General features: G+C 43.1%; 1 protein-coding gene across 2 annotated transcripts in view; it reads left to right on the top strand.

Annotated features, from left to right (window-relative positions):
- The window catches only part of HMGA2 (high mobility group AT-hook 2), a 170800-nt gene extending 154251 nt beyond the window's left edge, over window positions 1-16549 (top strand). For both annotated transcript variants that reach the window (XM_064448855.1, XM_064448845.1), the window contains one exon: window positions 13465-16549. In XM_064448855.1, the coding sequence (XP_064304925.1) occupies window positions 13465-13512 (48 nt within the window). In that variant the 3' untranslated portion in view covers window positions 13513-16549. The remainder of the gene's footprint in view (window positions 1-13464) is intronic.
- Window positions 16550-26104: the final 9555 nt, after the last annotated feature.

A 26104-nucleotide genomic window follows, 5' to 3' on the forward strand; every position in this document is an offset into this window, starting at 1 on the left:
GAAGAGCAGGAGTGCCTTGGCATAGCACAACACAGGAGGAGCCTTCAGCTCTGAACAAGAGCAAAAAAAGGTTATTTTAAGTGTTCAGGTATGCAACATTTAATTCCTGTGAGACAAGCCCTAGAGCAGGAGGCAGCTTTCTGAATGCAGCTCTGGTCACACATTTGCCCATTCAATACAGACAGGCTCCCAGGCCACTGCTCTTTCCCTGTGTGCTGGGCAAGACCTGTCCCTAAAAGCACATAGAAACATTCAGGGACTACAGCTTTTGAAACACTCCATGCATAGCACTTGGAGCAGGTGCAGCAGTTGGTGGCAGAAGGCTGGAGGCCAAAGGGGTAAGCTAAAACATTTCCCTAAGTCAGCAATGCTCCTTGCTCTCTCTCCAACTCCTCTCTCTCCCCTCCCTCCTTGGGGAGGAAGCCTGCGATGGGCAGGAGATGGCTGTGGACAAGGTGGCTTTGTGTTTGACCCCATGGTTGTGGCCACGGAAGCTGTTTAGGCATGTATCCCATCCAGTTCAGAACTTGGCTTCAATTTGACATGAACTGATATCTCACTAATGATAGCCAGAAGAGAAGGGTTTGTGATGTGTGCTTGGGAAACACCATTAAGGAAAATGGCTGGGCAGGGAACAGTGTTTGAAGTAATGTCAGTCAAGAGTAAATTAAACAGTGCTACTTTTGCATACGTATTCTATGCATTTTGGCCAAGATTTCCAAGAGTAACAAGAGTCTGTTCAGTTCATACTTCAGTATCTTACTTTACAGACATACAGGATTCTAGGCAATACTTGGCTCCCTGAAAATTTGGATTGTTTTAAGATGTTTCCAGAAAGATATCCAGAATGTTGAAGCTACCAGAATGATCAGCCTCTGGACTTATAGCAACAAAAATGCTTAGAGAAAGAAAAATGTTAATTAACAAAGATGAGGTGTGTCAGAAGGCTGTGCAGGAAGAAAGTGCTCTTCGCTGAGAGCTTGATTCCTCAGCTTCTCATAAAGGCTCCGCATCTTTCACAGTCAGCATCATTGTTGCTCCTCCACACCTGGCTGATGTCACGGAACGATGCCCTATTTCCTGACATATATATTATTAATAGATACTCCAGGGCTGTAACCCAGCTCATCTGCTGCACTGATTACCATGAACCTTCTATGTAGCCACTCCTAGAAATTGCTGCATCTTTGCTGTGACAGTTCAGGACCATAAATTCTGTTGCAATCTGTACGTTAAAAATGAGGTATGCTATGATGGATGTGGAATAAGGTAAACACAATGAAAATCAAAGGTAAGACCAATGAAAATACATTTTTTTTAATCTGTTAAATGATTTGCTAGGATGATCAGTTACAGTATTACTGTACCAGCACTATTAAAAAAGATTTGGCTACGGAAAAGAGCAGTATGCTCAGCCCTTATTAACTGATATATTTCTTTAAACATGTTCTGGAAGGAAGCAATAAGAAGCCAATATTGTATTTTATTCTGGGATTTCCATGACATCTGGGAAATTTTATAAGGTCCTCTTGTTGCCCAAAATATCAGTCTTGGAATAGAAGAATAAGAAGCAGCGTTTCGCAGCTAATCTGTCAGTCACTATGGGGCATTTGTGGAATTTGATGAATTTAGTTCCGTGAAATCAGTGCTGCCATACTACCCTGGGGTGACATCTGGCCTCACTGGGCAGCCCATCAGCTTGTGACACCTTTGCCAAATATTAAGGCTGGGATGGATAGGCTGGACCTACAAATGTGCCTCGTCCCTTGCAGCTCAGAGAGGACAACTTAGGCAAACGACTCATAAAAGTCAGCATGAAATAAAATCATAATAGACACTCTAAAACCATTTTCCCCAGTGGAGCTTCCATCCTGTATCGCTTCCGTTGGTGCTCTCACTGTGCTGTCACTTAGTGCTGTGATGGTGTGAAGCCACCCAGCTGGCAAGCACTGGCTGTGACAGACAGGCCACTGTCTGGGCGGCTGTTCAGAGTTCATGGTCATCAGTAGCTCATTGGACATTGTGAGCATGGTGTTGCTGTGTTTATAGACAGAGTAAAAGGTTTGGGAGTATCATAACCTCTTAGTAGACTATGCAGTGAGAATTATGTTCCTAGGTACTTAACATTGAGTGCTACAGGAGTAGATAGCAGATTCCAGACATCGGCACAATGCTAAGCAGTGCATGAAGAATCTAAATCTTCGGACAGTCCAGTTTGGCAGCATTTTGAGTTCATCTTTATAGGACCTAAATAAATAAATGTACTTTTCACTGAGGAGGGAAAAAAGCCATTCAAAATGACTGCCTGACTGTTGGGCATTGTAGCACTCGCATCACCAGAGCAAACTACCTCATGGATCCTGTTTCATTGGGATCTCAGTGCCACAAATGTTAAATTATTTATGAAGTCTACTCCAGCAGATGGTGAGCATCACCATGAAGAAATTCTGCTGCTGATCCTGTTGTAAGGCATTTCTGGAAATGCCAGAATGTTTTCAGAAAGTGTTGACTGAAGTTCTCTTTAGAAATGACTGTTGCTTATATTAAAAAGGGATATAATATTGCCAGTGTACCTTTGCTTTGCTCTGCTCTGCCAATGTAGTTGCGTTGTTCAGGGCCGATCTCTGATCTTAGGTTTGGAGAGTTATTTGCCACAAAACAACCATGGGAAAAGAGAAGGAGAGAAATAAAAAAATGAATCGCCCACATTCTGCCCGAATTCGGATCTCAGATTTCCCACATCCTGGTATTTAATTTCTCACAGAGTTACCAATGGTTGATCTCACGTCAGGATTAGTGGGAAGAAAAATGAGCGCTCCATTGAAACCAGACTTGAGTCTGGAAGGAAGGGACATGTGAGCTCTAGGACCTGGGAGATATCAGATTCAGGGCAGTGAATGGCTTCCACCCCCTCCCCTTCCCTGATTCTCATGCTTATTTTGAGGCAAAATCTGGAAACTGAAATCAGAACAGCAAAGAGACAGATAGAGTATGTTAGGCAGCTCGCCCATCGCTTTAATAGTCTCCTGAGAACTGTGTTATATAGCAAGGCATTAACTGTAATTTATATTAGTATTTTTTTATGTTTAGGAAGAGGAGAATAGATTAACATTGAGGTATAAATTGCAGTAAATCTGTCTCGGTCCTAAAACAAAACATGTTTTGAACACACGTTTCCACCAGGATACCTTTTCTGATTTGATTATAGTATATAGATGTGTTCAACTGGAAAAGAAACTCCCATAAAAGTTTCTGTAATCAAAAGAAAATAATCACTATCTATTAAGTTGGACAGCCCTACTCCCTTTGAATCAGACTATCTTGCATAGAGAAAGAAAAAGCTTTGCCTTGTGGTAACATGGATCATGGCACAGATGGAACTTGAAAAGTTGGGTTGCTGCTCCATGCTGAAAAGGACCATACTTTATTGCCGTTTCCACCAGATTGTGTGGAGATATTAAAGAATTGAAAAATCTTTAAATGCATCACTCTAAATCCTTTAGGAGTTGAACATATTAAGATGACAAGAAGAGTACGTCATTAAACCATAACTACCCTTTCTGGATTACCTGGTATTTGTAGATTTATTGGCAAGATGGCTTAAATTAGGGATATATTTTTAGCCTGCAGCATTACATAATAAAATAGCAGCAGAATTCTTTGCAGTCAAAAAAGGGAGGGGATGGGGGGGGGAGTTTATTAAAACCAACACAAACTTCTCTGATTTTGTGCTTTTGCCTGCACGAAGAAGTGCTCCATGGTTACACAATCAGTAAAGTTTGCAAGAAAAGCATTTCTATTACCCCGTTTTGCTCAGGAGTCGTCACCCTGCCTTTTGCTGCAGACCTGCTGTTTAGTCTGAAACTGAAAATTAAACCCAGAACTTCAGCTCTCAAAGTTAAATACTCTGCTTTACTGCCAGCACACAGCCTCACCAGTGTCTGTGTGGTAAGATCTGTGATTAAACTCTTCAGATGTTTTAAAAAGCATTTTACAACTCTGTTGAGCTTTAGTGTTTTTGTTTTCATTTGGTTTTTTTTAAGAAAAAAAATAATTTAGCTGTATTATACCATGAAGTCTCACATGAACTCTGCTGAACCAGATCAGAGAACCCAGCTCACTATCTTTCAGAAATATGTTTCTCATTTCGGGAGGGGCTTTTCTGAGCACAACCTGGGGAAGGTAGAGCCCTGTATGTTACTCTTTCCTCAGGAACAAAAAAAAAAAAAAAAAAAGAGAGAGAGAGAAAGAAGAGAAAAGCCAGGGGAGACTGAGGAAGAGCGAGGGCAGCAGCAGAGCCCCCCCATGCCCCTGCCCGCCCCGAGGCCCACGCTGGCGGGCAGCAGCATGGCGCAGGCTGTGCGCATGGCCATGAGCTGCTGGGCCTCGGGGCTGGCGCTCGTAAAAATGTCACTGGTGCACTTCCACTGTGAAAGGCTCTTTTATCTTCCCTTCCCACAGCCCCCTTCCAGTGGGTACGCGGGGCCGGGCCCGGCGGCTGCCGCTCGGCCTTACCACATGGCTGGGCCCTAATGAGGTGTGTGCGGCTCTTGGCTGCAGGTTTTCAATCTCTTTCTTATTACTTCAAAGCTGCTGCTCCAAGGTTCAGACAAGTTTGATCACTTGGCAAAATCTCTCAGCTGGGATTCAAAAGGGAAGACGCTTTATTTTATTATTTATCATTACAGATAGATAGCTGTTCCCAAACCGCAGTTGCCAGTGGTTCCGTGGACCAAGCTGTAATGCTTTTTTAAGTGATAAAGGAGGTGAATAACTTCTGGCAGTTGCTTCCTGTCTGTTACAAGCAGTCATTTTTAGTGGGGGTAGGAGGGAGAAAGGAGAATAGCAGAAATCTTACAGGCCTTACTTTATTCGCCTTTTCATGTCCGAAAATCGGGGTGGGCGGGACAAAAGGTAAACAATGTGGGTTTAACCTCCATTTCAAAGCCTGTCCTAGCGCTCCTTTTCCTTATCCATTCTGGGAGACCCTCACTGCAGTCCTTCCTCTGTCGCTCAACTTAAAATATGCACAGAAATCGGTGCTGTTTCAAGCACCGCAGGGGTCTGCAAGGAAGGCAGACTCCCTCAGATTTACCTGTGTGGCCTCCAGTATCCTTTCAGGCATTGGTATCTCCACCGCTGCAAGAAAGCAGAGCTAATGCAGTGACCCACAGCATTTCAGTGAACTGTACAGCATACGATTTTTAAAGATTTGTGTCCACCTTTTTTTGCTTTTTCATCTAATTATGGACATACATATTAATGATTAGAGACGACTGTTAGAGGTTCTGCTTGCCTTATGCTCCATCCTGGTTTTTGGCTCTGGAGCATGGTATACTGCGTGAATGCAGAGCAGTTTACCACCCCTCCAGTTTACAACCTCCACAAGAGGTTCATAAGAGCAGCTTCTCAAAGCTGGGGTTAGTCCAGCTCAGTTGTATATGTTTCTAACAGCACTGCTGCCTTCTTTTCCTTAATATTTTATTTCCTTCCCACCAGAACTGTTTACATCTTGTAGGGTTGAAGCTCTCCAAGACAAAATGCATCTCTGTTGGTGTTAGCACAGCACCCGCGATTGCTTCAAGCACCATTTTCACTTTAGGTCTGTGCTTTGCAGATTTTAAATGGTGCTTCCTGCAAAATTCTTCTGACCAGTACTGAGATTTTCCTGGAGATTTTCACTCTCCTTTTAATCACATGGGGAACAGATTTTTTCAAAGTGTTTTGACCTGCTTAGGTCAAAAAGGCACTTGCTATACTCAGATGCCAAAAGGCATTTAAGAAATCTGCCCTGACGTAATTTGGACAGCTGAGTCTCAATTTCAAAAGGCTTCAGCAGTGCAGGCTTCAGCTGCCTTACAGAAACCTCACTCCTGAGTTTACTTCAGGGCTGCTCTAAAATCTGTGGCAAAGTTGGGCACCTGGAGCTGAGGTTTGTTTAAGACTATCTGTAGGAGATCTTGAGAGTCAGAGCCCAAAGCAGGTACTTTTTAGGGTATCTAAATGTCGGCCATCCTAATTCCTGTCTCTGGAAGTTCTCAGTGTGAGCCCTCCTGGATTTATAAATCCTGTGTCAGATAAGCCCTTTCTCTCAAAGTAACCAGAGTGACCGATAATCACCCCATTATATCAAACAGTTCTCCTCCTGGGAGATAAGCTAGGAGATAGAGAAATGTTTCTGAATCCCCCTTAATCTAACAGGAAGAAGAGACTTGAATCTATGTTTAAAGAAGGCTGTTCTAACTTAAAGAGGAATGTCCTGTCCTGTCCTGAGGGGATCCTCCTGAGCACTGTCCTGGTCCCCTCTAGTTTTCTGAACCTGTTACTCAAGGACCAAAACTTTGCCAAGTCTCGTGAGGCCCTTTGTGAAGCAGAGGAGGGGGATCTGTAGGAGTGGTTCATGGGTGTGCAAGGATGGTAGCTCTCTCTGACCTCTACTGCTGTTCTTGGCCTGGGCCATGCTCACCAGCAGCTGAGCCCCAGCACAGCCCCAGCAACTTCACTCTGGCTGCCCCAGCTAGTTCACTTCCTCCAACAGCTGGGGATGTGGATTACCCAGTAATCCCCATGAGCAGCCTTTTTGCTAGTCAAGCAGTGTTCCAGCAGTGAAAGGAGAGGACGCCCTTAATTTGCTACTCACTACACAGCTCAAAAGCCACAGGCTAGTCACCTGCAGGACAGCATCAATGTTTTGCTTTATTCTCTTTGCTCCCTTTTCATCCCTTACAGAACAGTTGATTATTTATATAAAAGTGGGGTGACTTCAACAGAAGAAAGATGCATCCTCTGTACACAACAGTTTGGTGCGTAGGCTTCTTCCTAGGAGGTAGAAAACCCAGCCTGAAGTATCTGCTTTAAATCAGAGAGCATGGGGATTTCAAATCAAGTCTACATGCAAGTTTCCAAACCAGTGCTGTTGCATACATGCACACTCAAAGATAAGTCTTATTCTTGCTGTCTGTTATGGATTGCCTTCCTGAGTGTGGAAACTTTGAGGATATCTCCCAAGTCAAAATGATTTTAAGACACTTGATAGCCCTTAGACTGCTCCCAAGAGCATTAGGCAGCTCTGCACATGCCCACCAGCATTCACTTGGGCATTGGGAAAGTTAAGTGGTAGCTCAATAAGGCTGCTTGCTGGTATCCAAATATTGGGCTCACACTACAGCCAAGTCTGTAATCTTTTGAAGGCCAAGATCCTTAGGTGACAAGGTGGACAATGAGAGGCTAAGTCCAAGGGAATTTAGACATTTAAAGCAAGAATGTTGGTTCCCAGTCGTTAAATCTCAACCCAAAACTGCCCCATCAGCTGCCACCTCTCTGTTTGTCTCTCTGTTTATCTGTAATGCCATTTAAGTACCAAAAGTTTTACTTCCTTGGGGGGCCTGCCTGCACACTACCCCAGGCTGCCCCATGCCTTAGTCAATGGCTGCAGAAACAGTGCTGGGAGAGGGCAGAGGGTCTTGGAACTGCTCTGTAGGCAGAGGTTTTAACAGTGCTTTTAACCACCAGGCTAAAGAAGTTGTGCTCCTTGCACTCTAGGAGTGAGTGTACAGAAATTGCGTGCTTGTGGGCTGACTGATTTACATGTATTCAGCTATGGAGTTTCTGTATTAAAATAACTTCCTTAGGTGCTCTTCTTGTAAACATGCTTTAATCCATCAGTAAGAAGAGTTGTGTGGCCTTTCTGTATATGATGATCTCTTCTGCTCTAATAAATCCTTTTATTGTGATGTGTGAAGTAAATACCTGCAAAAATTTGAGCTCTGAATCCAGCTTCTGGAATTAAACTTTGCCTCATTGCTGAATGACAGCTGTCACCGAGCTTGCCAGTGTGCTTTGCAGGGGGTGAAGCAGCTCGAAGCAGCAGAGCCCACCTTAAGCTTCAAGCAGAGCAAACCTGTTCTGAGCATCTGTTCGTGCCGTAAGAATTTCTAAAGCGTTTTGGCAGTGGAGCAGTTGGGATGGCATTGCGTCTCAGCTGGGCACAGCCCGGACCCCTGCATCTGCAATAGGAACCACTGGCTTCAGGGATTCCTCTGAAAATATTAGCTTGCATGCCAGGGGATTTCAGACAAGTTAACAGCAGACAATGGTCCACAGTTTGCAAGTTGCTCTTGTCAGCAGTTCTTTTTGACATATCTATTCAAGCATACCCTCTCGGGCTTAGAAAGCAGCCAGCAAAATCTGTGCCAATAGCTAATACTTTGTTACAAAATAAAAGCTCTGACAAATGCAGAGACTCCATATGTAGCATTACTGTGATCCTGCAGTTCATCTCACAAAATTGGTTCTAGTTTTTTAAATCAGCAGTTCAGAAATTCATGAGCAGAAGGTGAAAAAACTGAATTGCCAGCTGAATTGCCAGTGAGTTTCTTGAGGCAAAGACAATTAACCTTGAAGTAGCCATAAAGGAGCTTTGCCCCCAGGTATTAGGACAAACATTTTTACAAAAATGCCAGAGAGTTGCCCTTCTGCAGGTGAGGGGAATGCTTCTCTGAAACACCAACGATTGTCTTATCTTTGGGTTTTGTTGTGACCATTTTGGGGGGTCCCCCCCAAAAAAAGGAATGCAGCAGGCACACAAAGTCGGAACTAAACTTGTCTGTTCTTGAGGACACCAGGATCCTACTGGCTGCTTGTACTGCCAGAAAAATAGCCTACACCAACCAAATGTGGATCACCAAATGGAGGTCTTGGGGGAGCAGGTAGAGCTACATTTCACCCGTGCAGGATGTCGTGGGGAAGAAGTCTCTTGGATATACAGGGTGACTCTGACCTGGAAAGGTGCTGTAATTTAAATACAGTCATTCATTGCACAGCTGCATTCTGGGTGGTGTCACCACTGAGCTTTAGGTGCATGTGCTAGTGGTTATCACTTCACACATTCCTGCAGTATACACCAGTGTGTTTCTCCACAGTGGAGAACCTTCAAAAGCAGAGATGCTGCATCGTAGCTCTGGAGAGTGTTAGTGGGTCCACGCATCTCGACACTGCTGTTCTGTGCCCTTTTAGGTGTCCCAGGGGATCGCAGACATCCACACAGAGCAGGCGGGCATGACACAGGAGACCGGCACCCTTCTGGCCTGGCTGCTGGATACCAGATGAGATACCCAGGGCATCTAAAACAGCTCCGGGCTCCTATCTTCAGGCAACCGGATCCCACCAAGGATGTCATGTTTTGAAATCGTGTGTTGGGGAAGCCCAAATAGGCATACTGGCTGCAGATAGCAATTCTAACTGAAGCTTGCTGTCCTGCCTCCTGGTCGTTTTTGTTACCTTCGCCACTGTTAAACCGGGGCTAACAACAATGGTGCCAGCCCCCCGCAGAATAGCCCTTCTCAGGGCAGATACTTGCTGTGAGCCATGGGAAGCATCTGTCCTTTCTCTCCTGCTAGGACCCAACACTAGTGAGAGGTGAGGCGGCTGCACTGGTGGGTTCCAGTCCAGTGTACACATCTGCCAGCCACTTGCCAGTGATACCTCTCAAGAAAAGACCCGCTAAACATTTGTGTATATAGGATATTTGGAGAAAGCCTTCTTGCTGCTCTTTTTTGGGAGAGAAAACAGCTCCACATCACTCCCAGCTTGGTGGACCAGTTATTGTTATTCATGGTGGAAATGGCTCAGGGTGCTGGCTTGCAGTTTGCCTGCAAGCTGTGCACAGGACAACCCAGGACAGGACATGCCATGTAAAATGTCTCTGTGGCACGTCCCCATGTCAGTCAGCACCTGAGGATACATGTGTGTGGGGCACACGGGTGTGCGGGGAACCACATGGGATATTGTCTTAGCAGCAGGGGGTAAAGCCTGAGCTATGCATGTGAGCATTTACCCTTCAGGTTCATGTCCTGTTCACCCTGAGGTCTGCGTGGCTGTGGCTTCCCTGTTAGCTGGATCCGACTGGGTTAGTTTGAAGCTTTCTCAGGTTTCTCTTTGCAGTCTCTTTGCCTGACCAGTTGCAAGCTTGCTGCAGCAGCAAACAAATAACCAGGGGAGTAGCTGTTCAAGGCAAAACTGGGTCGATGAACATTTACGCTCAATTAACACATGTCACCATTCTGTCTCCACAACTACAGTGAGTGCACCTAAAAAGTGAGAACAACCTGAATTAAGGCTGCCATGTAACTCGAAACCTTTGCTTCTTGGCTGAGCGCTTCCTGTGGTGGTGTTGCTGAATTTATGCTCTCCATGGCTATCATGCTGTGACTGAGTGACTTGGATTTCTAATGTCTGCTCTAATGACCATGCTTTCCTTCTTGATTTTTGCCCTTCTCTTCAACTTGATCGGAAGCACACCTGGATTTACAAAATATTTCGCTCCAGCCCCAGTTCCTCCTTCGACTTTAGACTCAGGGACTGACCCTATGATACACGGCTATGCCATCGACCTTGGTGGGTCTATGTGGACTTGTAAGTGCCTGGAGGGTGCTAACTGATGGTAAAGCATCTTTTCCCTGAGGTGCCTAGTGCCCTGACACGCCACACAGCACACTTCAATACATTTGCGTCTGAACCAACTTAGTGCAGAGCTGGTTTGCAACTTCTAGGGGGCGCACAGTCTTCAAAATGCCTGCCCCCTCCATCTTCTGGGGAGAGACGTGTATGCATGCGGGTGCTATAGAGGCAAAGGGTAGGTTGAGGATCACAGCTGCACAACATTCTGCTATTTGCAACCAGTTTTTCACCAGTGCAAAAAATCCCTTTTTGTTCCTGTCTTATACATTAGCATTTTCTCTTTCAGAACCTCTACTTGCTTCTTCCTTTGGGTCCCTCTATGCATATATGTCTGATTTGTATTACCCCTCTGCTTGAATTGTAAGCACCTCAGAGCAGCAATCATGTCTCCATCTGTGTCTTGACAAGGGACTTACATGATAGGTTGGCTTAAAACCACCCATCTGTAACTGAGCTATCTTAGGCTTTTGCAAGGAATGAACTTAATGAAGGAAAAGTTTCTTTTTGCTGCACAACAATATGATCCCTTTACCAGCTTTTCTTCATGCAAAAAAGTCTTTCCCAAGACTGATGTGAATTTGAAGTCTGTCCGTCCCACAGATTTTTAAATAATTATTTTATTATTTAAATATGGGGGTGGGGGGGGGGGCTGCAGCTTGGATTTTTGGGTTCTTATCGTTCCAGGTACTACAGGTACACACATTTGAATGTACATAGTCAGATGAGAGAAACTCATCCTTCATTACATGATCATACATATATAGATGAAGGAAGAGCTTCTCATTCTTTTTCTTGGTCACTGTAGCAGGGGCTACCACGCAAAAAAAAATATTATGGGATTCACAGAAAAAATCACTAGAGTAGGCAACTCTTTAACTACCCTGTGACTACCCTGGCTGGGCTCTGACATGTCTTTGCCACATACTTTGCCTCTCCCCCATCCTTATTCCGTGATCAGAAGTCCATCTTCATGGAAAATGAGTCCATCACGTTCCAGTTGTCTCCTGAACAAGCCAAGTGTAAAAGAAAGTGAGCTGCCGCTCTGCGCCTGCACATGCGCAACTGTCTTCTGGGAAACGATGATGAGAGGCTCAGGGCTGACCACGGTGCTGTGAGGAATTAAGCACATGATCATCATCAATTACCAAAACATGTCTACCTGAATTATGTTAAGAGCACAGAACCTACAGTCGTAATTTTAAACTGAAATACTTGGCTTGGAGGCAAAGCTGGTGTTTGCCTTGATCATCCCAAGTTCTGAATTACCAGGGCTCAAACCAACATATTTTACACTGTCTCTCCATGTGCAGCCCGAATAAGCCCTTCATTATATGCCTGTAGGTACCATTTTTCTTCTTGACTGTAATGTAACAGTCACAGTCCTGTTCTGCGGGGAAGGTAAGCCGGGAAAATGCATTACACATTAATGTGATTCGATGGAGTATGAGCACAGGTCCTCCAGTGCCGCCAGGGATAGGGTAAAATTTGCTTAATCATTTTGTGAGTTGGGGATCATTTTCATAGCAGCACTGTGAATATAACTCTGCTACAAGTGGACATGAGTTGTTGTGAGGAAGAAACTGTTCATCTGCATGATAGATTGGTGTCCACTGGAATTTAAATATTAATTGAAAAGTCAAGGTCAGAGGGCAGCTGACATTTGACTTTGCTCTCTTTCCTCCATCCATGGCTTTGATCATGCTACATCTTTCTTTGTGCCTGGTGCTCGAAAGAGTACCCCAGGGTCATGGCCTGTTTCCTAGTCAAGAGGTAAAACCCTACTGGCTTAAATATCTGAGGCCCGAGCTTTAGTGGGGGCTGGGGGTATGAAGGGAGAGGGGGGAGCATTTGCTTCATGCTTTTCACATTTCCCACATAACCCAAAGCAGACTAAACAAAACCAGTGTGAAATCTCATGGCTTGATGCTGCTATGGTTATATTTTTTAAGCTGTCATCCATTCATTTATACTTATGTTTATTCCCTGGATTTACAGCTTTTTTTTTCCCAACCTTTTCTTGCGGGGAGGTGCGGGGAGGGGGGAAGTTTGAAACCTTTTGAAAAGGGGTTGCAGTGAGCAGTGGCCTATGATTAAAGCCCAGTGTTTTTCCTTGATGCCGCTCCTCCGCAGCAGTGTCACACATGGTAGCATTTAGGAGCCCTTCACAGCTGAGGTGTTTCAAACACTAATGAATGGAAGTTTGGTCATATAACGCAGGCAAGCTTTAAAGCATGCTTTGCTGAATGGTGTACTGTAGTGGCCTGGGAAAGGAAGAGAGTTATAAATTGTGTCAGTTAGCCACCCAGACAAAATGAAGCCATGTGGAAAATCAAATCTATTAAAGTATGAAGACTGTTATAAGCTGTTTTAAGCTGGTCATTCTTGAAAGGTCTCAGTTGGCTGAGGGGGTAAATTCCTGTTTTTCCTAGATCTTTTTCACGTGCTGTCTCAGGCAATGATGTGCAGCATTTGATAAAAAACAACCTTTCACTGACAGCCCCTTTTATCAGAAATGTTTATTGCCCCCAGTTTACTGCCCATGTCCTGAAAGGTACTGCATGTTTGTTAAATAAGCAGTGTAAGAACATTGCATTCGGGACTGAAGTCGAACTTGAAGGCAGCAGTGGGTTGGAGAAGGACAACTGATGAGGAGGAGAAGGCTTCCCAGAACACCCGCTTAACATTGGATGCCTGCTCAAAAGGCTTTCCATTTCCTAGCGGCCTGTCTCTGCTGGTGATAAGAGGGCCATGACAGAGCACGACACAAATTACTTTTTCATGGCACTGCCTGGGGTAGGAGGAAGTCCTGGCAAACCAAAATGGGGTGTCTGGAGAACAGGAGACCTTCCTCTCCTCCCCAAGGTGGCTTCTTGAGATGTCACAGCAGCTATAAAGCGCATTTGGTTAGCTCAGGAGGTAATTGTCGGCTTCCTGAGAGAAGAGTGAGGTGACAGCCGATGACACACGGTCGCCACAGTATTGATTTTTTCTGTTTGTGTATTCTAGGAAGAGACTGAAGAAACGTCCTCACAAGAGTCTGCAGAGGAAGACTAGGAGGCCGCACCATGCAATTTCTACCTCATCAGCAGTTGGGTCTTTTGAAGGGAGAAGACACTGCCTTGACCACTTATTTTCTATTGCCATGGTCTTTCCACTTTTGCCTGGGGGGAAAAAAAAATCACATAACCTTAAAAAGGATTTGACTAATCATCTTCTTTGTAATCCCTTCACAGTCCCAGGTTTAGTGAAAAACTGCTGTAACACAAGGGGACACAGATTAACGATGCAACCTTTAATTACTGTTTTCTTTTTTCTTAACCTACTAATAGTTTGTTTGAGCTGCTAAGTAAGGGTGAATGGGTCAAGAAGAGCTCCGAATCAGGTTTATGTCACTCACTGCACTGCATATGAGCAAAAACTTGTATAGTCATTAAAATGGGCATTGAAATAGGAAAGGCTGGGTGTGTAACACTAAAGCCTTGCAACACTTCCAGCAACCCACTCCCTACTTAGTGAACTCCCTGTTTTAGAACACCAAAGATAAGGGATAGATACTACTCTTTTTTTTGTAACCTTCTTGTAGACTTGTACTTGATTTTTTTTTTATTAAGACTTACTGTTATTTCAGGAAAAAAATTGAAAGCTGATCCTTCACTTCATTCAGCTGGTAATCGGAAGAAAGAAATCAACACGAAAAAGGTACTTCCATTTTGCAAAAGGGAAGAAAGACAAAGATACGTTGTATAGTTATAGATACAAACATATCAGCAGAAGTAGTAGTAAACAAAATGAACAGCCCTCACCTTCTGGACAGTAGGAAGCCAGACGGAGTCGGCTTTCTGTAGAGCCAGGCGTTTTCTATGGAAACAAAAATGACTGACACCAAACACTCTTATGCCATTATTGACTAAGTCTTTATCAAGAAAAGTGTTTTAAAACAAGAAAGGTACCTCAATATTAATCATGAATTCATCTGAACAAAAAAACATGTTTTGCATAGTTTCAACTAATTCCAGTCATCCTGTACCAGTATTTCAAAAGAATTGAATCTCTCCTCATTACTCATCAGTCATGATGTAAGAACCAACACCACGTACCTCAGCTAAGCTCGTGCATTACTTTAAGCAATGTATTTTGACATAGGATGGTTCACTGAGCACCTCTGTGCCAGTGGCATTTCTCCATCTTTTCATTCAAAGCAGCACTTTTAGCACCAGATGCAATATTACCCCACTATTCAATACTACCTCTGATTTTTACAATTAACTCAACAGACTGATAAATACATGCTGCTATACACATTAAATGCAGGAAATTTTTACTGGGTAGATAATCATGAGTATCTGCATTTTCCCCTTATTTCTACTTCAACACTTAATTGCAGTTAAGGAAGCAATATCTTTATTGTGTTTCAGCATGACTATGTATTTTTTCTTTCTCTTGGTTTGTTTTTGGTTTTTTTTAATGTACTTACCCTATTCTCTGCTAGACTTCTGTGTAATGTACTGTTAACTTGAATATATTTTTGTACTGAATTGCTGATAGGTTTGTGAGGATAATTTTTCTTCAGTGACACTACATGACATAGAAAAAAATTTAGCTGTAATGTTTAAATATTACTGTCCAAGTTTGTACCTCAAATGAATTGTTTAAAAAAATGGACTAATTGATTGACAAAGACCTACCTCCAGACTTTAAATGGAATGAACTTGTTACTTTCAGCATTAGTTTTGAGACGTTTGAAACAGTTAGGACTGCAACTAATCCCTAATTCAAAACTATTTTTGTAAAATAACTTGTGGAAAATGAACACATTTTAAATTACTTTCGTATTAAAAAAAAAAAAAACGAACAAAAAAAAACCTTCAAAGAAACTTGAAGCTTTGTAGGTGGGAAGCAACAAGCTCAGCTTTTGCATAATGCAATCACAAATATGTGTTTAAAAAAATAATTAGTAGATTGTAAGAAAATACTTAACAAGTATTTTCATGTATTTTACACAAATGTGATTTTGTAATATGTTTCAGCCAGATTTATTTTAAATGCTTCTTATGTAGAGGTTTTTTATTCTCCTCTCTCTCACATTTGTTGTTTTTTCTCTCTCCCCTCTTATTTCGTTTGCTCTATTTCTGTTTTATTTCCCTTCTTCCTCTCTTTCCTAGGCAGTACTTTGTACCATTGTATTAATAACTGGGCCAGGGGTAGTTTCTCAGGAAGGCGTCTGTTGGTATGGCTTTAGTACCGAGCCAAATGCAGTTAAAGATAACTACTTACTGGCTTCTTCCAAGAGGCAGTGTCAAGAAATGCGGACCTCTTTGAAAGCCCGCAGAGGGTTCAGTGACGGAAATCGCTGAGAAAGAGCTGATCAGAGTGTTACAACTAGACATGTTAATATTAAGTGAAAGAGAAATAATCCTAGCTATACAGTAGCTCTAACAGGCCAAATCCAGTGTCACTTGAAGGCAGTAGAAACAATTCTGCTGACTTCAAAGGATGTCGAATCAAGCCTTAGCAAGTCCCGTTTGGGGTTTGGGGTTTTTTTTGCTTTTTTTAAAACCACAGTATTCAGTGGATGACACAGAAATAATCGCTGGGTGTGTGTCACACTTCAACCTCCGAGAGACTTACCACTCTGATGAACTGAATCTTGTATTTTCTATATATTGTAGTACAATCAAAACACATTACTACCTCTTAGGGCCTACTATACCTCATTTTTTCAGACTGAAAAATTGCATGTGGCCATTGAGTCAGTGAGAACATCATAAAATTTTTTATATATATAGTTTATTTTTATGGGAGATAAATTTTATACGACTGTTCTTCGCTGTCATTGGTCACTGCTAACTAAGACTGGACATTTAACTCTTCTACCATTTCTGCAAGAGAGGTGTGTTTGCAGGAAAAAAAAACGCTTCAAGATGTTTAACTACAGTTTACTTTTTCTTTTGAGTGTCTTCTAACTTTTTGCTTTGTTCTTCGTGTAGAGTTGCTGTCTATGATTGTACTTCGAATCGCTTGCTTGTTGAAAATGTTCCTTTAATGGATTATCACAGTCTGTTCAGCACAATAAACATAATAGCCTCTGTGATCCCCATGTTGTTTGATTCCTAGACTTTTGTCACAGTTCCATAAAATGGGTAATAAAGTTTGGTCACAGTGACCAAATTTGTAAAAGCTTTGCATGCAAGTAGTCTTTTTTTTTTCTTTTTTTCTTTTTTTTTGTTTTTTGTTTTTTGTCCCAGGACCATAGGCGTGTGCCTGAGAAGAGGTTCATTTGCTCTTAGGGGCCCCAGGGGTGGGTGCCTACAGCAGAGGGACACATCTTATGAGGCGCCCCTAAAGGTGAGGCACCTGTTCTCATCATGGGACTGGGCGTGCCAAGCTAAGGCACCTTAGCCTGCCAGACAGGAAATGCTATGACACAGGCAAGGCTGAAATGGATTTTGTTGCCTGGCTTCTAACCTACCTCTTGGAGGTCCACTGAGATGATGAGCCTTCGCCTCTTTTCAGGTGAGATTGCAGTTCACATCCAAGTTCATACAGGTTATATTATGCAGACATTAGATTAAAAAGAGCAGGTACTCAGAGCAGCAGAGACAGGGATGTGGCTGGGTACGGTCTGGGGCAAAACTTGAGGAGCTCAGGAAACTGCAAAAAATACCCACCTCTCCAAAGTTCTCATAGGCAGGTTTGAAAGGATTCTTCTGGTTTCCCCTCTTCATTTGCTCTTACGTGGTCTCCTGGCCTGTTATGACGAGATTGAAAGATTGTGATGCACATCCGTTCATTCATATTTGCAACCATGCCTCTCTCACCTAAGACGATTGTTCAGATACTAATTCCTCAGATGTTTAGGTTTATACATTCTTTGTGTTCACTCATTTACAAACTCTTCATCTGATCTCTTTTGGTTTAGTAACCTCAGCTTTCCCAAGGGCATGTTCCCTTTGGACTCGGTTACTTGTAAAACAACCAAAATACAGTCACAGAAAAAAAGCATTAACACCATTCAGTCCTGAGTCAGAGATGTGAGTAATTGCATTCAGCACATTATGTATGCTCTTCTCTCCTTGCTCACCCTCCCCAGCAGTATTAAAGAATCATTCCACTTTTCAGTCTTCCTGGTGGTCTTCTTCCCTGTGGTTGCCATCACTCAGCTCTTCCTGTTATTTTATCTGATACGATGCTCCAGCTGTAACCCACCCACCTTATGGCTCAGCCAAGTGGCTGAACTTCTGCTACTCTGTGCTTAACTCCCCTCCACTTCTTACTAGTCATTCCTCCAGCTTGCTTCACTCCCTCTTCCCTTCTCGGGGCATCTTGCAATAAACTTCTGCGCGCTTCATGCCACAGTGGGACTAGTGTGTATAAAACTGATCAGCTTCTGCAGGAGGCCTGCGTTTATCTAGCAGCTAAGAGTGCTTTATCCAAGGTGCCTGTGGCAAGGGTCATATTAGGTTTCTGCTTCTGCTTTCCACTCCCGTCACATCACATCCACACAAAGACAGGGAATTACCGAAAGCTGGCGATGCCAGTGCCTTGCACAGCAATTTAATTGTCTGTAGCTTTTTTTTTTTTAAACCAGAACATCTGGTCTGCTCATCGTTAGAGACAGGATCCAGAGCAATGACAACAATGTGTTTCTCTGATCACAAGAGAGGAGTCCGATTTGTCACACCTCGGACTTCACCTGAAGCCTGATGAAGCCGTGTTTCTCACCCCAGGACCTTTGCATATATGGATGTAGAATTTCTCTCTCTCAAGTCATCCCCTTTTTGATCCCCACCATCTTCCTGATCATATAATTTTTAAACATACAAATGTACTTTGGCACATAGCCTTTAGTGCAAATAAAGGTCCAATTGCTGTATGCCTTTTTGATTCAGAAACAATACAAGCTGAAGCTTTATTACATCTACTTGCTCAGTCAAATGAACGTCTGCCACTGTGTGTTACATACATTGTCTGAAAAATACAGACATTAGTGCTGTCTGGACTTTTCATAGCCAGGACAATTAATGTGGGTTAATGCTCTGTTCCTGCCTGGCTCCTGGACCCATAGGCTGCATACCACACCAGCGACACTAATGACAGGGAAAGCTCGACCCCACCTCACTCAGAAGGAAGCTGCCCCATGCACCACTCCACCTTGCTCTGGGACATCTCCAGCCTGCAGCTCTCACTCTAGCGGAGTTGCTGCTCCAACCATCCTCACGTCCTTTAGTCAGTGTGATGAGCTCTGCTGTTGCCATTACCCTCCAGGCTGATTCACCTCCATGTGACAGCAACGTTTAATGTGTCTTTTTTCTTCCTGCCTTTGATTTCCCCCTGCCACCCAAACAACCTTTTGGCCTGTTGGGAATTTTTTTTCATTTCTTTCCTTCCCACTTGTGATTTAATGCTTCCCCCCTGCTTTATTGCTCCAGACGTGCAGTGCACTTGTTCCAGTATTCAAGAAAAGAAGGCATCTTCCTGTAATTAACACCCTCTGAAGATACATGAATGTAATTAGATTAGCCTGAAGATAACAGTCCAATGTGGAAGCAGTTTAAGTGGGAAGCAATCTGCCTGTTTACACTCTAAAATAAGGCTGCAGATGGCTGTGCCCCAAACCTGCAGCATGGGATTATCATCAGCTTTTATCTGCTAGCAAAAGGGGAAATTGAAACGTTAGGAGATAAGACACAAGTCTTCAACAGTGCTTCCCTAATACGATGGGGATAATTAAGCACAGCTAAAAACATCAGCATTGTCATATAAAGGAGGAGCTTTACATTGTTAATAATGGCTCCGGTAAAACTGGAGCAGGAATCCAAACATATGCTACATTAAGACATGCTATTAAAATAATCAGTGAAAGAAAATAACAAATGAAAGTTGGGCGGATCTGAAAAACCAATGGCAGGCAGAAACATTAATTAGCCAGAGAGGAAACTTTGCAAAGGCAGAAGTCCCATCAAAAAACAAGATTACATTACAGTAGATATGAATGTCAGCTACAAAATATAATGTGAGACCACCAAAGATTATTATTTTAATCGTAGGGAGTTTTAATTCAGAAGGTCTAATAAGTATATATAGTCCCTTAAGGCATTTTATTCTTAGTTCAGGGAGTAGGCAGAAAAATAAGGATATTTTTATTGCATTGGAACACATTTGCCATAAAACCATAGTTTTAGCAATATCACATAATAAAAACTAAAATTTAAATCAACATTTGAAAACAAATCAGCTCAGCAGATGCATAGAAGGAGTTATTTTGGCCTGATATAACTGCAGAGTATTGGCTTTAAAGCTACATCATAGTCTAAGATAGGGGTTTTATGAGGCCTGACTTGTTCTAAAGGTGTTTACAATGAACTACCACTCCTAGACTGCAACTGTGCTTGGGTCCAACACAAATTAATCTCTATCTAAGGCGCTGTTACAAGACTATTTTTGCTGAAGGTTCATAATGTGCTCAGTTTGGGAAGGTTCAGGTTTGGCATTTATATCCCAACAGATACACAGTAACTTCAGTGAGATCCAAAACCTGGGGAGTGTCACCCGCTGGCATCTCCCTCTGCAATCCAGACTTTTGGTCTCCTCAGAGCAGGAAAAAGCTGGAGAAAAGTAGGACCACATATGGCTGTTCTTGGTTACTGGCAATGCCTTTGAGATCCACCTCACTTGAGATCCACCAGTTACAGTCCCCATAGGTCTCAGAGGTACCACCATGACTGCTCAGTAAATCACCTTACTTCTTTGCGGGGAGAAAGGGATCTTGCACTAAACAACACCATGTGTGGCAAAGCTCAAGACACAGAACTTTTGTTTGAGGAAGCCATAACAAAAAACCCCACTCCCACCTTTGCAAACAGTTTACAATCACGAGATGCATCTCTCTGTGATTTTGGGTGTGTGCAACTGTACAGCAGGACCATAACTGTGACTGTATCTTTTTAACACTTAAAAAAAATATATATATTTCAGATTTTTTCAAAGGTTTCTGGTGATTCTCCGTCACGTGTGCCACTGGCACACCCAGCGAAGTGTTATATTGTATTTAAAACAACAACACAGCAATGGCTCGGCACAGGGTAGGAGACGAGAATGAATGTCAGAAGCCTTGTATTACCAGACCAATAAGGACATTTATTTCCTGAATAAGTTTCAGTGCATCATTATTTACAATTTTATAGGGGCAAAAGTAACAGTTTCTGATCAAAATCCTCAGAATTAAATTGCTTCATCAGCACTTAATTATCCATGCTGGGAAAGGAAGCTAGCTTCCTCTGTCAGAATTTGACAGAAAACACCTCGATTTGCTTGTATGTGTGTGCTACATAAAAACAGTCCCCATCTTTCTTAACCAATACACACAATTAAATGGTATAGCTCCTGATTTTTATAGGGAATAGGCTTAAGAAAGGAAAATAGGACGTTTTCATTTCCTATGGAACACAGGAAGCGTTCATAATCTTCTGTTTATCCCCTTCCCCGTAAGAACTTCAAGGCTGTTTCCATTCTTTTCAGTAATTAGCCTTGACCTGGAAAAGACGACCTCTACTATTGCCTTTTTCTCATGAAGTCTTGACTTAGATCAGCTTGTAGTGCATAGATATACCTTTGTACTTTTCTGAACTCTATATTATGGGAAACCTCAAAGTCTTAAATAGACTTCTAAGACATGGAGCCCTGAAAGTAACTGGTCATGGATAAGTAATGACTTTCCTGGTAACACCAAAACCTGCAAAATCATGAGGCTAAATAGGCACAGATGGGGGTGCACACAAATGACAGAGGCAGCAAAGAAGACAGTGCTGAGGAGTTGAGTGAAATCTTCCTGGAGTTGCTTATGGCAATAAGTGTTAGCAATAATTAATCTTTTTCATGGAAGTGAAGACCAGCTAAAGTTGCAACCTCTACTTCATACACAGAAACTAGTAAAATACCTTTTATTACTATTATAGCAAATTATATGTGAAAAAAAAGCAAGAGAAAAACAGAAGTGGAGAAAGGAACAACAGAGCAATGCAAATAGCACTGGGAGCATGGCTGGAGAAAAGCTTAGTAAAAGTGTTTTTGGCCCAAGTACAGACTAAAAAGACTAAATCTGTGAGCAAAGAAGCTGCATATGGCTCCTCGGTCCATTCCTGCTCTGCTCAGGAGGCCAGATTCACCATGTTCCTCTCAAAGAGGCCGTCTTAGACCAAGCAATACCCGACTAGATTTGTCTTTCTAAATGAAACTACATCCAGGGCCCTGAATTTTGGTTGCTTGGCTTGGAAATGGAAAAGTGTTCAAAAACAGTCACATGCACACATGCAGAGCAGAGCAGAGGGCATCCCAGTGTGTATCAGCAGGTTGGGACTTACACCCCACTGTTTGAGCTGGAAGGCTGCTGATATTGTGCTATTTTCATACCTTGCTTTTCTTCTGCTCCAATATTTTATGGAAACTCAGAGGCTAACACATGGTTCTTAATAAACTTAACATTCTGCTGTTTGCTTCAGCATAGCTGTGAGTTACTCTAGAAAATTAAAAACGAGGAAACAGGTCAATAAACCATTCAGAAGTAACTGCTCCCTGCCTGCTCCACACTATCACATCTAATGCACTAACTCCATTATGTTCCACAACAGAGGCACTTTGAAATACCCTTACTGGTAAGATCAGGACTTTTTCTGAAGCACCTTTGAAAGCTCACCAAGCATGGTACAGTGTAGACGCCTCATTCTAGATTATGCCGATCATCCTGCCCTGGGACCTGACGGACTTAGCACTTCGCAGGAACTGGCCTTGAAGTTGCCCTCACTTTAGCTCCTTCGCTAAGGCTGCTGTACTATATATTGAGCATTAAATTCGTTTACGTGAGGTTTCCCTTTCACCCATTGTTGTGGGTCTCAGTAAAACTATCCAGTGGTGACTAGGCAGAGAAAAGCCAACCTTCATCTGAGAAGCTTCCAAAACGCTTCTTATTTTTATAAGTTCAGTGCACATGCACCAGCCCCACGGTTCTGCAGTGGGTGACCGAGGTGTACAGATGTGATTTTACACTGCCAGGAAGGTCAGACACAGACATGTAAGGCTACAGGCACCTTGGGCGTGTGATTCTCTGTTTCCCAAGGACAAAAGTCGAAAGGCTTCTCTTCTCTGAGAGGACTGAGCCCCTCAGTTACAGAGTCCTGCAATAATGTCATCAGTGCAAACCTTTGCCATAAGCTTTTTTCCTCCACCACATGCACAAGGGCAGTTAAAGGCACTTTGACAGTATCAGTAAAATGAACGGGTGCTCTGCTAGTCTATGGACGGTAGGGGACTGCACTAGAGCAGCCATGCCATGGTTTCAATAGAGGCAAACGCCCACAAGCTAGGGAGGGCTGACCCCAGGAAGCTGTGGAATAGTAGTAAATAAAAAAGTAAACTGAAGTGTTTCGTGTTGATGAAAAGTTAGTGGGTTTTCTTCCAGATAAAGGTCAAAAGAGTAGCCAAATTAAACAGGTTTTCTGCATTTAGGAGATCTGTGTCACCAAGCTTTAGTCATTTAAAAGTTACATGTCTCATCTAAGGTTTTCATCAGCCAGAGGGCAATTCATTCCTTCCTAAAATATGGGTCTAAGCTGGGTGGAATGAATCACTGATCCCTCCCCACTGACTGTTCAGGAAGCTGAGACAGTGATGTTAACCTAGCTCCAAAAAAATGGGAGTATATGTTGTTTCCAGTTACATTGCTGAACTGAGAGCTCCTACTCATGAGCAATTGCTCTAACCCTTGCACTCCTCTTCCAGCTGTGTCTCCAGAGGGAGACAAGCTAGTTGTTTTCATCACATGCACAGGGGAGGTGCATAAAATCCAGAATAGGGTTCAGGCTCCGCATCCCAGTTTTACAGGAACTGCAGGCTGGGAAAGGGACAGTCAGTATCGACAGACATCTCCTCTCTGAGCCAGCACAACCTGGAGCAGGCAAGCATTCCCATACCTGTCCCTTGAATGCTACTTGTCAAAGGCTAGCGTAATTTCAAACTTAAAGCTTAGAGGCGTTTATTCACATGAACCAGCCCCTCCTTTGATGCCTCCAGTACATTGGTGGCATTAAGCTCATATACATTCTTTGAAGTCCTGCTATACAATGTTGTTGCATACCTGCAAGGAGATGTTCATTTGTTATATTGTCAGTTCAAGCCTCAAAAAAACACAAATACACATCTAAAATATGCAAATAAAAGACAAAAATAGTGTCATGTTATCACTACACTTTCTTACCATTGAGTATTTTGCTTATGATTTGCCCAGCCCTCAGTATGGCGCTCAAAAAGTGGGGGGAACAGCGTCAATGGTCACAACAAATAATGGAGCTAACATGAAGTTTGCAGTCTCTCCCAAAGGATGGGTGTGCTAGGTCGACTGCACCAGCTGATGAGTCAGTGGGAAGCATTTCGTGTAGTATAAAATAATTGTCTTCTGGTCTTTCTTCATCTGATTTTTCAGAGGATAGTTTTTTATTATTTTCATCATTATAATTGATATTTTTTCAAATAGTTTCCACTTGAAATCACCTGGAGCAATTAATGGAATAAAAAAGGCTAATTAGAGGTATAGACTAAAATATTGAAGTGTCCTCAGTCACAAGTGATCCTGCCAAAATATACTTCTACACAGGACATACTTCCTTATCTTCCCTAAAAAAAATCTCACTTCAGTGAGTGCAGCACCGACACGACTTAACTTCAGGCTCTTTCTGTCCAGTCACGTTCCTTGTGGGCTGAAGATAAGAGACAGGAAAAATGCTAAAAGTTTTAAATATCTGATGGAAAACAACCATCTCAGCTGAGGCCTGCTGCTCAGTGAGTGCACTTATGTCACAGGGAGCAAGGACAAATTATTTCAAATAAGAGCCAGAGTCTTTGAGACTTGGGAAGTTCATCAGCACTGCTCTTCCTGATGCAGAGCAGATGATGGCATCACGGCATGGGAGACTGCAAGCCCAAACCTGATCAGATTCCCTCAGCTATAGATAATATCATAATTAAACATATCAAAACATGCCAGACACTTCCTGCAATTTGGATTGGTTCATTTTTACCGACACTGCAGTCAGGCTTGGACCTGCTGCACCAACTCTGTCCGTGCTGTGTTGAGTTTGAATGAAAACTACACAGTTGAGCCTTTGAACAGAGCCTAAACCTCCATCTAGGCAGCCCAGTAAAAAGGCTATAAAAGGAGGCTTTTGAATTACCATTGTCCAGAACGTGATGTCATAACAATAAAACAACATCAGGAAATAATAAAAATATGATGTACCTTTTTCACTGTAAATCCTTTGTGTCAGCTTCCCAGATGGTGTGAATCTGTGTAGCTCTGGGAAATCAATGAAACCACTCTGCCTTACGCCACTGAAGAAGTCGGCCTATCAAAATCAGGCTAAAACACTTTCAGAGCCTCCTCGGCTGAAAAGAGGAGAGGGGAGATGCACAGGAGCAGCAGAGGTAATATCTAACAGCACTTCCCTGGAGCTGAGGGCAGGCGCTCCAAGGCCTGTCTGAACACCTAGATTAGAGCCCAACAAGATCCAGTTAGAAAGCAAAAGCTGTATTCTCATTATACGACAGTAAATGAGGGATGACCCTGCAGAAACCCCAGTTACACTCATTGGAGTGCTATATGTATGAGAAAAGTTTCAAGCCTTCTGAGATTTTTTTTTTGCATGCATGCATGGGTTATACGAAACACGTTCATGCTGCCTTAGATATCTCATGGGTTGTGGTATATTCAAAACCCCCTGAAACATATGTTCTGCCTTCAAACATTTTCAGAGTCAGAGCCTGAACTCGGCAGTATACTCCACACTGGGTGTTACTATGTGGAGACAGTGCTTACTTCCCCATGTGGAATTAATTACAATAGACACTATCAATTCTGTATGAATCAAAAGCCTCCTCTTCTCTGCAGCCTTGGGATGGTCTGGATTGAGAGGCTGGATGTCCCCAAAAGCAATAAACCACAGGCAACAGGGGGTTCCTTTGCACCCCCCCTTTGAAAACCTCCCTCACCCACATGCTGCATCCCAAAACCTTGACCATGGCAAACACGGGATGGCGCCGACCCCCTGGCTACAGCCCATCCCCATGCTGCTCCCAGCTCCATGTGCGCTACCTCCTCCTCCACATCCTGAAGGTGATGGTGACCCTAGAGCCGGCGTGCTGTCGGGGAGGTGACCAAGGTGAGCACCCCACCAGAAGGTGCATCGGGGATGAGGTTCTGGATGCAGCAGCGGCCATGGCATCAGCGGGGCTGTGCTCTCACCTTCAGCGCTTTGCTGAATCATAACTTTACAGCCCTGCAAGATCACAAGAACAAGCGCATATGGGAAAGAAAAGAAAGAAAAGAAAAATATGAACAGGAACACTAAAAGTAATATCTAACAACCAGCTATCACTTTCCAAATATTTTTCTTCTATTAATTTTAAGGGGGAAATCATTTGGTGGTAAATGGGGAATAAACTAAAACCATCTGCACCATGCTAGGCAGCTGTCAGAAAGCCAAGCGAGCTCTTTGGGTATATAGGCCTGATGTTTAAATCCACTGAAGCTATTCCAGCAGTGTCAAGCACACTGATGAGAGCCCCTTCTGAGCACTGCACTCAAGAGGCTGGCTCTATT

The sequence above is a fragment of the Phalacrocorax carbo genome, chromosome 1 (assembly GCF_963921805.1).
Source record: "Phalacrocorax carbo chromosome 1, bPhaCar2.1, whole genome shotgun sequence".
In the NCBI taxonomy this organism is placed as follows: Eukaryota; Metazoa; Chordata; class Aves; order Suliformes; family Phalacrocoracidae; genus Phalacrocorax; species Phalacrocorax carbo.